We start from the raw sequence: 14,567 nt of genomic DNA on the forward strand, positions 1-14,567 counted from the left end.
GAAATCAAGTCTAGAGAAAAAAAGGCATGAATCTACACATATTTATTACAGAAATATTCAAGCGTTTAGGATGAAAATATATTTTCATTACAAATATAATAAGTCGTCAATTTCGTTAGAATATACTTACATTGGCGGCCTGAGATATAAGCAGGAATGGGATATAGATTGATAACATGGCCAAATTATGACCCCAAAGTGCATACGTAACACTGATACATATTTTATCTTTAACATCAGACACACGACCGCACTTTGTGATGGTACAATCAAATTAAATCAATAAAATTAAATTTTAATGACATCATAAAGTTATATCTTTTTGTTTATGCCAATGATTAAATAAAAATAATAAATAAACTATGGGACATGTATAAAGTCGATCAGCAGTAGCAGACGATAGCTTATTTAAAAGGTTACAATTGCAATTAATAATCCTTTTTTTACCTTCATTTATATGTGTCATAGGCTGTAAATATATATAAATATATATGATGTTTGTTGAGTTTAATAGTACATCAAATAACATAGTATTTGAGCTTTGTCCATGAATTAGCGTTGTGTTTCGATGGTAGTAGCGGTCTCGTAATTAAAATCCGGACCTTTATACCATTGTCCCCTATCTGGCTGACGATCTATTAAAATCAAGAATTTACTTATTTTAAGCCTAATTCAAGGAGCGGGCTGTAATATTTCTATATTATTTTTATTATTTTCTCTGTTGAATATTGTAAAAAGACTTGCATCGAAAAGAATTCAGGAGTACCATACTGCACTACTGGAAAAAATAAAACATTTAAAATGGCTTCCAAGATTGATACCGAAAAATAAGAATATGTCATCCACATCAAGATTATAAGTGCATATTTGAGATGGAAATCACGTCCATTTATGGCAGGGATTATTTTTTAAATGCGTTTTAAGGTAATTTTTGGAAAATATGAAATTTATCTCTTTTCTGATATGTTGGTCATTTCAAAATAGCAGCATTTCCAGTGGTACATGAAACAGAAACATTTTGTAAAACCTTACAATAATCAATAAATGACCATAATACTTCATAAGATTTCATTAATTCAGAATTTAAAATGTATCGTAATGTAAATTAAGTCTACATTGACTTTTACTCGTCCAAATATGGCGTCTCAAATAGCCACAAATTGAAAATTTGAAAATAAGTCATTGCAGACATAAAACTTCTATTATATAAGAATACTTAACATTAAATTTTAATAACAATACCCTACAAATACTTTCATGAAATAGCATGACTGAAACCTGATAACGTAAAACTCATTAACATTTTTACGAGTACATTTACTTACAGGCATTTGCTGATCAAGTATTTTCTTTTATAAAATACTTGTATATTTTCGTCTAAATTTTAATGATTTTTGACATTGTATAAGTGTTTATGAGCAATATCATGTGGTTCAAATAAAGGCTACTTCTAACTTTTATTACTTGTTTCAAGTTATTTAAAAAGAAATAGGATTGTTTAAAAATACGATGCCATTAGATGATATTTTACTACATTTGATTACATCCCCAAGATATGTAATTTCCGGTCTAACACACTTTTGATTTTAACCAAAAAGTGGGTTAAACTTTACAGCGCACTTTGAGGTCAAACGTACTTTTCGGTAAAAACTTGAGAAATGAACCCCAAAATGCCTTAATATCCTACATATCAACGCAGTTTTGCTTTCCAATGTCTGAAGGTGTCAACTGAAAGATGTGCTTGTACTGAGTTATTTCCCATCTCCAACCTTGTAATATTAAAGATGAAGATGACCGTCGATATTTTGATACATTTCTGTGCAATCAAAACATCTTCTGTAGTGCCATTTTAATTCTGACGTAAAATTTATGAAAAAAATGTGTTCCTTATTAAATGATAGTAATAAATGTTTTAAGACCGAACGTATTCATAAAAATCCCCTCTATCCCATAGCTGCACTCTTGTAACAATCATTTTTCTTTCTCTACTCCCTTTCCTTGTTACAGCAAACCTTTAAACATCAATTGTTTGCGTACCTTATCAACAGTTAGCAAATAATGTTGAAATATCTAATCTGGTATGCATAGACCTGTTTTGAGGCTTCAAATGAAGTTATTTACCTGTAATCCATATCAAACTATTTGTATTGCTTAGATCCGGGAGATATCTTAATTCATAATGAGCTTTAATTATATCTGTCAAATTTATCTACTTATCATGATTTTGTATTCTATTTGTGTATTCTCTAAGAAAATAACCTTGAATAAATATGTCTCAACCTAGAGAGAGAAAAAACACTCGGCTTACTGGTTTTGAACAATGGGTGATGGACTTTTTATTATTTGATGCTTGAACTTTAAATTTAAGTACATGTATTGTAATTTAAATTCGTATAGTCGGTATTAAAGTCACTTTATCACAAATATAATTAAAACCATTTTAATGCTAATTTTTGCTTGTATGCTTGTATTTATTTTTATTTGGTAATCATTGCAAAACAGTTTACAATGATATAAGTGGGATTATTGTTTTGAATATAAATTGCAGTCTTTTATTGTGATAATGGCGAAAGATGTGCAAACTTGTGTCTGACGTAACCCTGTTTAAAAAGTCACTGTTACAGTATCATTTACGGCAAGCCTGTACAATTCAATTTTAATGGAGTATTATGTTTACAAGCACCTTTTTCTTCAAATCAATGTATCGTATGTAGCAAGCTTGCATGATTTTTGCTATCACAGGAGATACACAGTGATAGTGATACCTCGCTCAGCAGCCATCGTTACTTTTGTAAGAAAGTGAATGGTACTAAACCTTTTCAATGATGTGGGGCAGAGTAATAAATGTATTGCAAAGTATTATTTACATTTCTATAATACTAACGCAACTTTCTGTGTTTTACATTTTTCAAAGATTTTCATAAAAACAGTGGCTCCACCCTCTAATAATGTTTTTCTTTTCTTTGTTAGTTACGTGGACTTGACAAAGTCGATGTTCTAGAAATCTGACAATATTTTATGTTTTTATTGACATACATACATGTTATCTCACGGTCTTGTTTTACCATACATAAGGCTTTTTGTTGCATGATTTGATTCAAGTTTATTGTGACTTTTTGTTGCATCATTTGATGACTATATCATCTGATGATATTCATCACACAAATGCAATCAGGTTTATTATGACTTTTTTTGAAAGTCATCCTTATTCCTTCATGATATTACTATCGACATTTTTGTAATATAATTGGCAATAGGATATCGCTAGATAATAACTTTTATTACATGTAAATGGTGCTTTAAATGATGTCAAAACATTTACCCTTTGACCTAGCGGGGATTTTTTTTTAAAAATACGAGCGGTGATTTATTAAGGTTAGGAAATAAAACTTTATAGACATGGAAATCATTTAATGTTATTTGAGGTAGGTGTATTTAACTATGAACAAATTGAAGTCATTGTTTCAATAAACAAATACAGCCCGAAACACACAAGTACAAAAATGTAACGTAAGAAGTGCCAACATCAACACCGAAACTTTCATCAGGGTTTCTGGAAGCCTTTTATATAAAATTTTCCATTCAAAAATCGTTTCTGGCTTCTAAATGCAAATGCTTTACGGTATTACATTGCCCTAACAGTTTTAATCAGGCAGGTTTTAGAAGCAGTCCACAAAAGTAAATATTATAATATTCAATCATATCCGATTATATCACAGAAGAAAACAAATATAATTAGTATGCAATAAATAGAAAGCAATCATTAAATATCATAAATGATAATGTATGTGAGGTAAGACTGTATGAAATGAATCACAGTAAATGGGTGATACTATAGTACAAAAGTAGAGAAAACCAAAACACAAATATATGTCTTAAACATAATAATAAAGATACGAACATATTATCATTTATTTCCTTTTCTGTTGTTCAATTAAATTTTTAAGTAACGTACACATTCTTATATGTACATGTTTTTACAAAGCTCTAAATATGATGTCAAATAAGTAAGATAGTTTATACATAAACAACATCAAAAAAGATGAACTATGTTCAAAACAATAGTAGAAAATACATAATGTAACAATTACAAGTCATTATCAAAGATAAAGTCATTTAGTATTTAACTGCAACTTAGCTAAGTAAGTGTATGTACAACATGGCCAATACGACAATTTATCGTGCAGATGCACATTACCTTTTATTGAGTGACGATACAATGGCACGCAGAAACAGGCTAAGTAAAGCGGATGTGAAAAGCACTTTGCCAATTTGGTAGGATCAGTCTTACAAGTCATCTTACCTGGGTGACCTGCTCACAAATGTGTTATATATATGTTAGATTGTGTTAAGTTGATTTTAGAAAATTATGCTTTGAAAGATGTTAAAAAAAAACATTCATGATAGGAATGACACAAATATCACTGTTCAAACATAAAATATTATTACCCCTCACTTTTTTCATAATGTTAATTTCCCATAGGCCTCAGGGAGTTATTCTTACTGTTAATGCAAGTGTACCACGTGACTAACAATTTTGTACTGTTACATAGGTAACAGTATTTTTTAACAGTATAAAATCTGGTCACGTGGTCTATTTTCTAAATAAAATGAAATAAAATGGCCGCCATTTTTCCTCGATTCATTCTTATTTTCGACGATAGGGCCTAGTGCATCACCAAAGTAACTATGACTCTCTTTGCACCCTAGAGTTCTTTTCGCGTATAAAATATCATTTTGTTGAATAGTCAAAAAATTAACATCCGTTTTCAACGGAAGTAACTGTAATGTGAATAATTTTGTGTCAAACTGGAACATGCAGACGATTAAAGCATGCGACAAAGGTTTATTTAACAATTTTAACCAGTGTAACGTTACAGATAGAGTTGGTGGACAGACATCTGTAGGATATCATCATTATTTTGTAAATGCACTTTGTCAAAAACCATGCGAAGAATATTCTGGATACAGAATGATCAGATTTCACAGATCATAACCTTTTAAATGGGTAAGTGTTTTGTTTTCTAAATAAAACACAACTTATTGTATGTTTATGACTGGTAGATAGATATCATCACTTGCTTAAAGAATAAAAGAAAAACAGCTTCTCAAGTAGGCCTACAGTACACTTAAAACTTGCAAGGTAAGGACAGTTTAGTTATTGCTACTCTTGGTTTATTTTTGTTAAAGTAAGATTTAGTTTACAAATTCAGATAATCACAGTATTTGTTCGGGGTAATAAAATAAATAACACATGGGTTTGTGCGTAACAGTAAACATATCATCCCTCGTAAAAATACTGTTACCATCATCTACGCCTCGGGTAACAGTATTTTCCTCGGAATGATATTTTTACTGTTACCCACAAACCCATGTGTTATTTATATTCTATTCCATGCTTCAGGTTTTTGCCCCTACTTGCACAAGAAATCCAGTTCCTCTGTTTTATTTACACCTGATTCAAAAATAAATTTCAGACAGATTTCTGCCTCTCCAAAATGCATTTCAAGCATGTAGGATTGATGAGGTGCATCGAAGTGTACAGTTCCAATTCGAAAACAGCTTTCATTAACAACATACTTTGGATATTCTTCTGTAGATGCATATATTCCAAGGCTTCTTTCACATCAAAGGTATCTGAAAGCAAGTGTTCTCTGGCGATTTTACCAACTGGAACTAATTCACCAGCTCGAACAAATGGACAAAAGGTATACCTACATTTATAAATGCCGTTTTCAAAAACTCTGTACCTCTCTGGGCTTAGTCCTTCGACAAATTTATCTATGATCTCTATTCCATAAGTGTATTTACTTACTCTTGATTTCATAACCAAAGGATCATGGCCAAACAGTACTGCCCCTTTTAAAACGGCTAATCCAGGTTCGCTAGGTACGATGATTCTTTTGTTTGAAAATGCTTCTTTCACGCTCTCCTGAACGATTTCCGATTCAGCAAATCCCCCAACAAGCAATAATGTATCGATTTCTTTGAATTCGTTCTCTTCCAAAATTTTCCTTACATGTTTGCTTGTATTACTGATCGATTCTGAAAAGAATTTTTTCATTGTGTTTGCATCAACATGTATTTTATCCTGCTTAATTTGGACAAAGGATCCCAAATGTTCGGGCAATATATGTTGAGCAAGAGGTTTCCCGCATTTCTCTTTGTATGTTTCCGAAAGTGAAGCTGCGAACCTTATAACAATTTTGCCTTCTTTCCTTTTATTTATTGGTCTCTTTTTATGCCCCCCTTCGAAGAAGAGGGGGTATATTGTTTTGCTAATGTCGGTCTGTCTGTCTGTCTGTCGGTCCGTCCGTCGGTCTGTCGGTCTGTCCGTCGGTAGACCACATGGTTTCCGCTGATTATCTTGAAAAGTATTTATCACAAAGTCTTCATATTTTACATAGTGATTGGTCATAACTAGTAGATGACCCCTATCGATTTTGGGGTCACTAGGTCAAAGGTCAAGGTCACAGAGACCTTAAATGTCAAAATGGTTTCCGCTGATTATCTTAAAAAGTATGTATCACAAAGTCTTCATATTTCACACAGTGATTAGTCATAACTAGTAGATGACCCCTATTGATTTTGGGGTCACTAGGTCAAAGGTCAAGGTCACAGGGACCTTAAATGTCAAAATGGTTTCCGCTGATTATCTTAAAAAGTATGTATCACAAAGTCTTCATATTTCACACAGTGATTGGTCATCACTAGTAGATGACCCCTATTGATTTTTGGGTCACTAGGTCAAAGGTCAAGGTCACAGGGACCTTAAATGTCAAAATGGTTTCCGCTGATTATCTTGAAAAGTATGTATCACAAAAGTCTTCATATTTCACACAGTGATTGGTCATAACTAGTAGATGACCCCTATTGATTTTGGGGTCACTAGGTCAAAGGTCAAGGTCACAGGGGCTTTAAATGTCAAAATGGTTTCCGCTGATTATCTTGAAAAGTATTCATCACAAAGTCTTCATATTTCACATAGTGATTAGTCATAACTAGTAGATGACCCCTATTGATTTTGGGGTCACTAGGTCAAAGGTCAAGGTCACAGGGACCTTAAATCACATAATGGTTTCCGCTTATTATCTTAAAAAGTATGTATCACAAAGTCTTCATATTTCACATAGTGATTGGTCATAACTAGTAGATGACCCCTATTGATTTTGGGGTCACTAGGTCAAAGGTCAAGGTCACAGGGACCTTAAAATGTGAAAATAATTTCTGCTGATTATCTTAAAAAGAATTCATCACAAAGTCTTCATATTTCACATAGTGATTGGTAATAACTAGTAGATGACTCCTATTGATTTTGGGGTCACTAGGTCAAAGGTCAAGGTCACAGGGACCTTAAAATGTGAAAATAATTTCTGCTGATTATCTTAAAAAGAATTCATCACAAAGTCTTCATATTTCACATAGTGATTGGTCATAACTAGTAGATGACTCCTATTGATTTTGGGGTCACTAGGTCAAAGGTCAAGGTCACAGGGGCCTTAAATGTCAAAATGGTTTCCGCTGATTATCTTGAAAAGTATGTATCACAAAGTCTTCATATTTCACATAGTGATTGGTCATCACTAGTAGATGACCCCTATTGATTTTGGGGTCACTAGGTCAAAGGTCAAATTCACAGGGGCCTTAAATGTCAAAAGGGTTTCCGCTGATTATCTTGAAAAGTATTCATCACAAAGTCTTCATATTTCACCTAGTTATTGGTCATAAGTATTAGATAACCTCTATTGATTTAGGGGTCATTAGGTCAAAGGTCAATGTCACATGGGCCTTAAATGTCAAAATGGTTTCCGTTGATTTTTCCGTAATTGAACACTTCCATGTACCCATTTTTGGCAAGTTTCTTAAATAAAATTACCAATTATGTGAGTCAATGGCTAGAAAGGGGGGTATATGTGTCGTTCGACATTCTTGTTTATTTCAAATTCTCTCAACATCTCAAGAAAATCACTTGTGTTGTTTTCTCTGAAAGCTTGGAAAACGCATCTACAAAACAATTCTTCAAGGAATTTTAAATATGCTTCGTCAACTTGAGTACCACCCCATGCACCTCCACTTGCACGAGCGATCTCACTAAGTCTCCCATCATACTCTATGTGATGAACAGTCAAATCAACGGTGCCACCTGAAAAAGATTTTACATTTCTATGATTATCATTCAGGATCTTCCAAGTTCTTCAATTGTCGTTAAGTTTACATACACATATAAATACATATTTTGTCAGTTTATTAAACAGAAAACTAACATCATACTATAATTCCCCAATGCAATATAATTTGTTTGTTTAAATTTCCTGACCTTCTTTTTTAAAAGAATTATAACTATTTCAACAAAAAACATTATCATTATCTTTTAAAAGTACTTGTAAAGAATTGATTTCTTCCCTCGCACAGAGGAGTTAACGTCGTCTTACCTTTACACCAATGAAATCCTCGTCAGGTAAAAAGTATACGACCAGAAAATTTTTTTATCGTAGTGATAAGATTTTATATTGCTTGATTTGCTTATTTTTAAAGACATTGTATTATTATTGCAATCACAATCATTACTACATATTATAGAGAATTGTATGCATAATGTTTAGCTTTCTTTCTTTGTTTGGCGTGACTTTGTATATTCTTAATACCGCACGAAAATCTTATCACTTATCAACATACCTCCAAGGTCAAGGACAATATAACTTGTTCCTGGCTTAAACGTCTCAACGAATTTCGAACTGTTCAGCTTAAGACAGTCGACAGGAAGTAATTTGCAAAACATGGAGGCGGCTTCAGGTTCTAGTGCTAAGGATAGATATTCTGACCTAATATCTGCCTGTGAAATAAAAATGGTTATTCAAAATATGTTTTAAGAATTACTCGCAGTGTTAACTGGTGTGACGTTAAATAAAATATATATAATTATATTTAAAAGTACTTGTCAACAAAAAGCTAATATATTTTAACAGAGATTAAAATTTAACCATTTTTGAGTACAAATAAAATAATAAAATAATATATAAACCTGTTGTATAAAACCCCATTTTTATTTTTCAACTTTCATTTTTTTAGAATTTTAGAATATGTCTGAACGGACAAGTTTGGTTTTCAAAAATAAATGTATTCACCTCTACAGCAGCCTCTCTCATGAACTTTTTAGCTGCATCTGTCCATATCGCAGGTACAGTCAGCACCCAAAAAATATCCCGTTATTCAAATTCTGTCATTTTCTTTGATATTTCATCGCAAAGATGGTCTTTAAGAAAATTTTTCGCAGACGAGAAGACATGTAAAGCCGTCATCGCTTTCTTGTTTTCGTCATACAATAATGTTTTTCTTGACAATGTCTGATGTTCATGAAATTACAAACATATAGTACAATCTCGTGTTTGGCATTCTGATTTTCATAAAATTACTTTCATTTAAATGTCATGTGGTTTCTTTTAAAGATTGATACTTAAAATAATAACGGGAACAATTAAAAGTTTCAGCACTTTAACAGATTTGTATAATACAAACGACCTAAGAAACCTTGCTAAACAGTATCAAACTAGTAGCTGAGTGATGTAGCACTTGAAATATTACAGTTTTCTGATGTAGAATCATTTTAAACCTCCTAAAGTAATACCAATCTTTATGATTATCTTCTTCAGCAAGATCAGCGTATTTATCTTCTGTTTGGTATCCAAATGAATGGAAAACCTTTTCAGGTGTGAAAAGAATTGTTGTTGGGGCCTGAAAATAAATTAAAATCTGGAATGTCGCATAATTTGCAAACATTGAACAGTTACAGGGCCGGTTTGACAGACAGACTTTATAATCCCTTATTTTCTGTCTTTAATTTGTTGGGTAAAATGATACTTCATTCGTGTAGGTGTATAACTAAATATATTGAACACGGGGAATAAAATGATATTATGTGAGCCTTTTCTTACACTTATTCATTATACTTTAGGGCAATTATCTTAAATTATATGTTTATACTATGGCAATGTATACACTTACATTGTGATGATTGTATAGACATTGCTAGACTTGGCAACAATACTGTTAATTCTGTTTGATTTAATTTATACACAATTCATGCAAGTAATATAACCGAAACACATTTTGCTTAACTCTGCTGATTTGATCTAAAGAAATTTTTTTCTCGAATTTTAGAAGTATAAAGCTGCGGTGTTTGTGACTTTCAAAACCACAGCTGTTCAACATCAATTTTTTCGAGTTATAATCTTTAACAGTAAATTGTTAAGTATAACCAATTGCCTAGTATAATTTTTAATTTACTTTTAAAGCTTTTTCCATAAGATGATTAATGATTATACCAAGATAGACGAAAAGTTCCGTCAAGATCAGGTAATGAAATGTACGAGTATATTCAAGATTGTGATTATCATTTTAAAAAAGGTTAATACATTTCAAATTCTGAAGAATGTCAATGATGTGTAAGAGGACCCTGATATTTAAAATTCAAGATTAATATATGCTGTTTACACTCAGTAATCTTATCAAGACTTATCTAAAATATTTTATCAAAATGTTGATCTATAGTACATGTAGTAAAGTAATAACTTTATGTAGCCACATAAGGATTCTCTGCCACTACGTGAAATTATAAGACGATAGAAATTCATAAATTTTTATTTTACAAGAATATCGTTTCAATCATATTTCCTTATATTCACATGTATTTCTATTGTTTGATGATCTGAATTGCTGCATATCTTATAACCTCAATAATATCACGGGTGTTTCAATATATTTGTAAGTATTTATTCATTTTGAGTTTGCATGTTATGTGATGGTTACCTTAAGTACGGTGTCCTTATCGTGCCATTTAGAATGTCGTCCGTCGGGTCTAAGGGTAGACACACGACAATGCGAAGTGACATCGCGACAATGCGAAGCGACGCTCGACAACGCGAAGCGATATGCGACAATGCGAAGCGACGCTCGACAGTGTCAAACGATATGTCGCACTGTCGCCTAGAAATGTCGCGGTAAAAAAGGGCGACATTTAAGAAATGTCGCTTCGCGTTGTCGAGTGTCGCTTCGCATTGTCGAGCGTCGCTTCGCGTTGTCGCGATGTCACTTCGCGTTGTCGCGATGTCACTTCGCGTTGTCGCATTGTCACTTCGCATTGTCGAGTGTCGAGGTTGGTAGAAGTGCATACCACGACACACGACAATGCCAAACGACAACGCGACAATGCGATACGACGCTCGACAATGCAAAGTGACACTCGACATCGCGAAGCGACATTTTTAAAATGTCGAGTAAATGTCGCGTTATTTTTATGATTTTTACACCGCGACGCTCAACATTGCGAAGCGACACTCGACAATGCGAAGCGACACTCGACAACGCGAAGCGATACTCGACAACGCGAAGCGACACTCGACAATGCGAAGCGACATTTGGAATAATATCGTATCGCATTGTCGTGCGTCTACCGGTGCTTGGTCAGAATTTACTAACTCACCGACAAACGGTGCGATCATGGAAGGGGTCGCACTAAACTGCTGACGAATTAGCTGACGATATAGAATATATAGGAAACTGCTGACCAGTTAAACAAAGAAGGATTATCGAAAACTGCTGACCAGTTAGATAAAGAAGGGAAAACAATGAAGGTGTCAAATTGCCGTTGGTGATATTACAGGCGAGGTCGAGAGAAATACTTGATAAAATGTTTTTTCAAGATGTCAATATTACAAATGATACATATTAATTATAAAAAATTCAATTGATATATACTGTATATTTCTCAATTTATTTTGATATAATATTTTATTTAAGTACCTTAATGAATTTTCTTCTATGTGTTATATATTGGTTAAAATTTAAAAAATGTAGTCAAAATATGATGTACGAAAAATCATAATTTGTTTCAAGTATGTATAAAACTATGCATCATAGGTTAAAATATATACATGTACATATACGTAATGTATATTTTAACAAAATATAACTATTATGTCGTATTTAGTGCAAATATGAAATAAAGTGATTTCCGTTTCCTTATTTGTTGTTCGTATAATTGTATAAGTAATATTGAACAAAAATTAATAATGTGCTAATTGTTATAGTTAATAAGCTTTTATTACATTATAAACAACATGTTTCCACAGATATCCATTAAACTGATAATTTATCGAGATCGATATGCCCCAAGGTCATATTAAAATCGATTTCACACGCGACGTGTCATTCTTGATTTATCTATGACAAAATACAATAAACAGTCAAAAATATGTTATTAAAATGCTGACCATATTGTAGAATCTGCTGAAAAGTTAGATATATAGAGAAAAATATATTTAAATGCTACGAAATTGTTACTCATTATGCAAATTTAATATATTTTATAAAATAATGTCGACATTTAATTAAGTAAAAACACTGCTGACCAATTTAATGTTAATTCAAATTGATTTAAGCCGTAAAACTCTCTTATTCTATATGGTCAGCAAATTTAACGCTCTTTACATTCAGGCGAGAAAATGCTGACCAGTTAAACATATAGTAGAATCTGCTGACCAGTTAGATATATAGGGAAACTGCTGACCAGTTAGATATATAGAGAAAAATATATTTTGCCGTGAAATTGTAATTCATTTTATAATGTATGCAAATTCAATATATTTTATAAAATTATGTCGACATTTAATTAAGTAAAAACACTGCTGACCAATTTAATATTATTTCAAATTGATTTAAGCCGTAAAAGTCTTCTTATTCTATATGGTCAGCAAATTTAACGCTCTTTACATTCAGGCGAGAAAATGCTGACCAGTTAAACATATAGTAGAATCTGCTGACCAGTTAGATATATAGGGAAACTGCTGACCAGTTAGAAATATAGAAAAATATATATTTTGCCGTGAAATTGTTACTCATTTTATAATGTATGCAAATTTTATATATTATATAAAATCATGTCGACATTTAATTAAGTAAAAACACTGCTGACCAATTTAATGTTAATTCAAATTGATTTAAGCCGTAAAACTCTTCTTATTCTATATGGTCAGCAAATTTAACGCTCTTTACATTCAGGCGAGAAAATGCTGACCAGTTAAACATACAGTAGAATCTGCTGACCAGTTAGATATATAGGGAAACTGCTGACCAGTTAGATATATAGAGAAAAATATATTTTGTCGTGAAATTTTAATTCATTTTATAATGTACGAAATTCAATATATTGTATAAAATTTTGTCGACATTTAATTAAGTAAAAACACTGCTGACCAATTTAATGTTAATTCAAATTGATTTAAGCCGTAAAACTCTCTTATTCTATATGGTCAGCAAATTTAACGCTCTTTACATTCAGGCGAGAAAATGCTGACCAGTTAAACATATATAGTAGAATCTGCTGACCAGTTAGATATATAGGGAAACTGCTGACCAGTTAGATATATAGAGAAAAATATATTTTGCCGTGAAATTGTAATTCATTTTTATTATGTATGCAAATTCAATTTATTTTATAAAATTATGTCGACATTTAATTAAGTAAAAACACTGCTGACCAATTTAATGTTATTTCAAATTGATTTAAGCCGTAAAACTCTTCTTATTCTATATGGTTAGCAAATTTAACGCTCTTTACATTCAGGCGAGAAAATGCTGACCAGTTAAACATATACACATGTAGTAGAATCTGCTGACCAGTTAGATATATAGGGAAACTGCTGACCAGTTAGAAATATAGAAAAAAATATATTTTGTCGTGAAATTTTAATTCATTTTATAATGTACGAAATTCAATATATTGTATAAAATTTTGTCGACATTTAATTAAGTTAAAACACTGCTGACTTATTTAATATTAATTCAAATTGCAATTATTGCTTTTGAAAATACATTTTTTTTCCGTTACAAGATTTTTCTATTGAAATATCACTAACAAGAGATTTTGATAAAACTCATAACATCATAATTCTTTATAAAACATTAATTCAAATTTTTGCATATCTTTAGAGGTATAAAAAGCTGTTTAATATATCCTTTTAAAATCACGGATTTATATTACATGTAGTAATGTAAATCCGTGTTAAAATGTATGATATTATGGTACTTTAAATGTATATATTAATTTAGTTTATAAACATAGTCATATAAATGCAAAAATTAAAAATATAATTAAAAGAATAAAAGTAATTTCCCATCTTTTTATTACCCCCTACGGCGTGTTTATATAACTTCACACCTTCAATGTTTCCCTTCTTTGTGTAACTGGTCAGCATTTTCCGATAATCCTTCTTTATTTAACTGGTCAGCAGTTTCCTATATATCTATATCGTCAGCTAATTCGTCAGCAGTTTAGTGCGACCCCTTCCATGATCGCACCGTTTGTCGGTGAGTTAGTAAATTCTGACCAAGCACCGGTAGACGCACGACAATGCGATACGATATTATTCCAAATGTCGCTTCGCATTGTCGAGTGTCGCTTCACGTTGTCGAGTATCGCTTCGCGTTGTCGAGTGTCGCTTCGCATTGTCGAGTGTCGCTTCGCAATGTTGAGCGTCGCGGTGTAAAAATCATAAAAATAACGCGACATT

The 14,567-nt window shown here is 32.0% G+C and overlaps 1 protein-coding gene across 1 annotated transcript; it reads right to left on the reverse strand.

Annotated features, from left to right (window-relative positions):
* Positions 1-5,473: 5,473 nt before the first annotated feature.
* LOC132759049 (heat shock 70 kDa protein 12A-like) lies at positions 5,474-9,738 on the reverse strand. The gene is made up of 5 exons (XM_060750772.1): positions 9,583-9,738; positions 9,126-9,344; positions 8,677-8,833; positions 7,926-8,143; positions 5,474-5,932 (listed from the first exon to the last, which is right to left on the reverse strand). The coding sequence occupies exons 2-5, from the start codon at positions 9,144-9,146 to the stop codon at positions 5,474-5,476; spliced, it is 855 nt and encodes a 284-aa protein (XP_060606755.1). The 5' UTR covers positions 9,147-9,344; positions 9,583-9,738.
* Positions 9,739-14,567: the final 4,829 nt, after the last annotated feature.

Source organism: Ruditapes philippinarum, unplaced genomic scaffold, assembly GCF_026571515.1.
Source record: "Ruditapes philippinarum isolate M1 unplaced genomic scaffold, ASM2657151v2 ctg2658_1_1_1_1, whole genome shotgun sequence".
NCBI classification, from domain to species: Eukaryota; Metazoa; Mollusca; class Bivalvia; order Venerida; family Veneridae; genus Ruditapes; species Ruditapes philippinarum.

Excerpts from the sequence above, each read along its gene's own strand:
- LOC132759049 (XM_060750772.1), bottom strand. The coding sequence starts at position 9,146 with ATGAGAGAGGCTGCTGTAGAG. Across the intron at positions 8,144-8,676 it reads TATTGTCCTTGACCTTGGAG|GTGGCACCGTTGATTTGACT; the intron begins GTATGTTGATAA and ends AATCTTTTTCAG. Across the intron at positions 5,933-7,925 it reads AATTTGAAATAAACAAGAAT|GAGAGCGTGAAAGAAGCATT; the intron begins GTCGAACGACAC and ends GAAATCGTTCAG.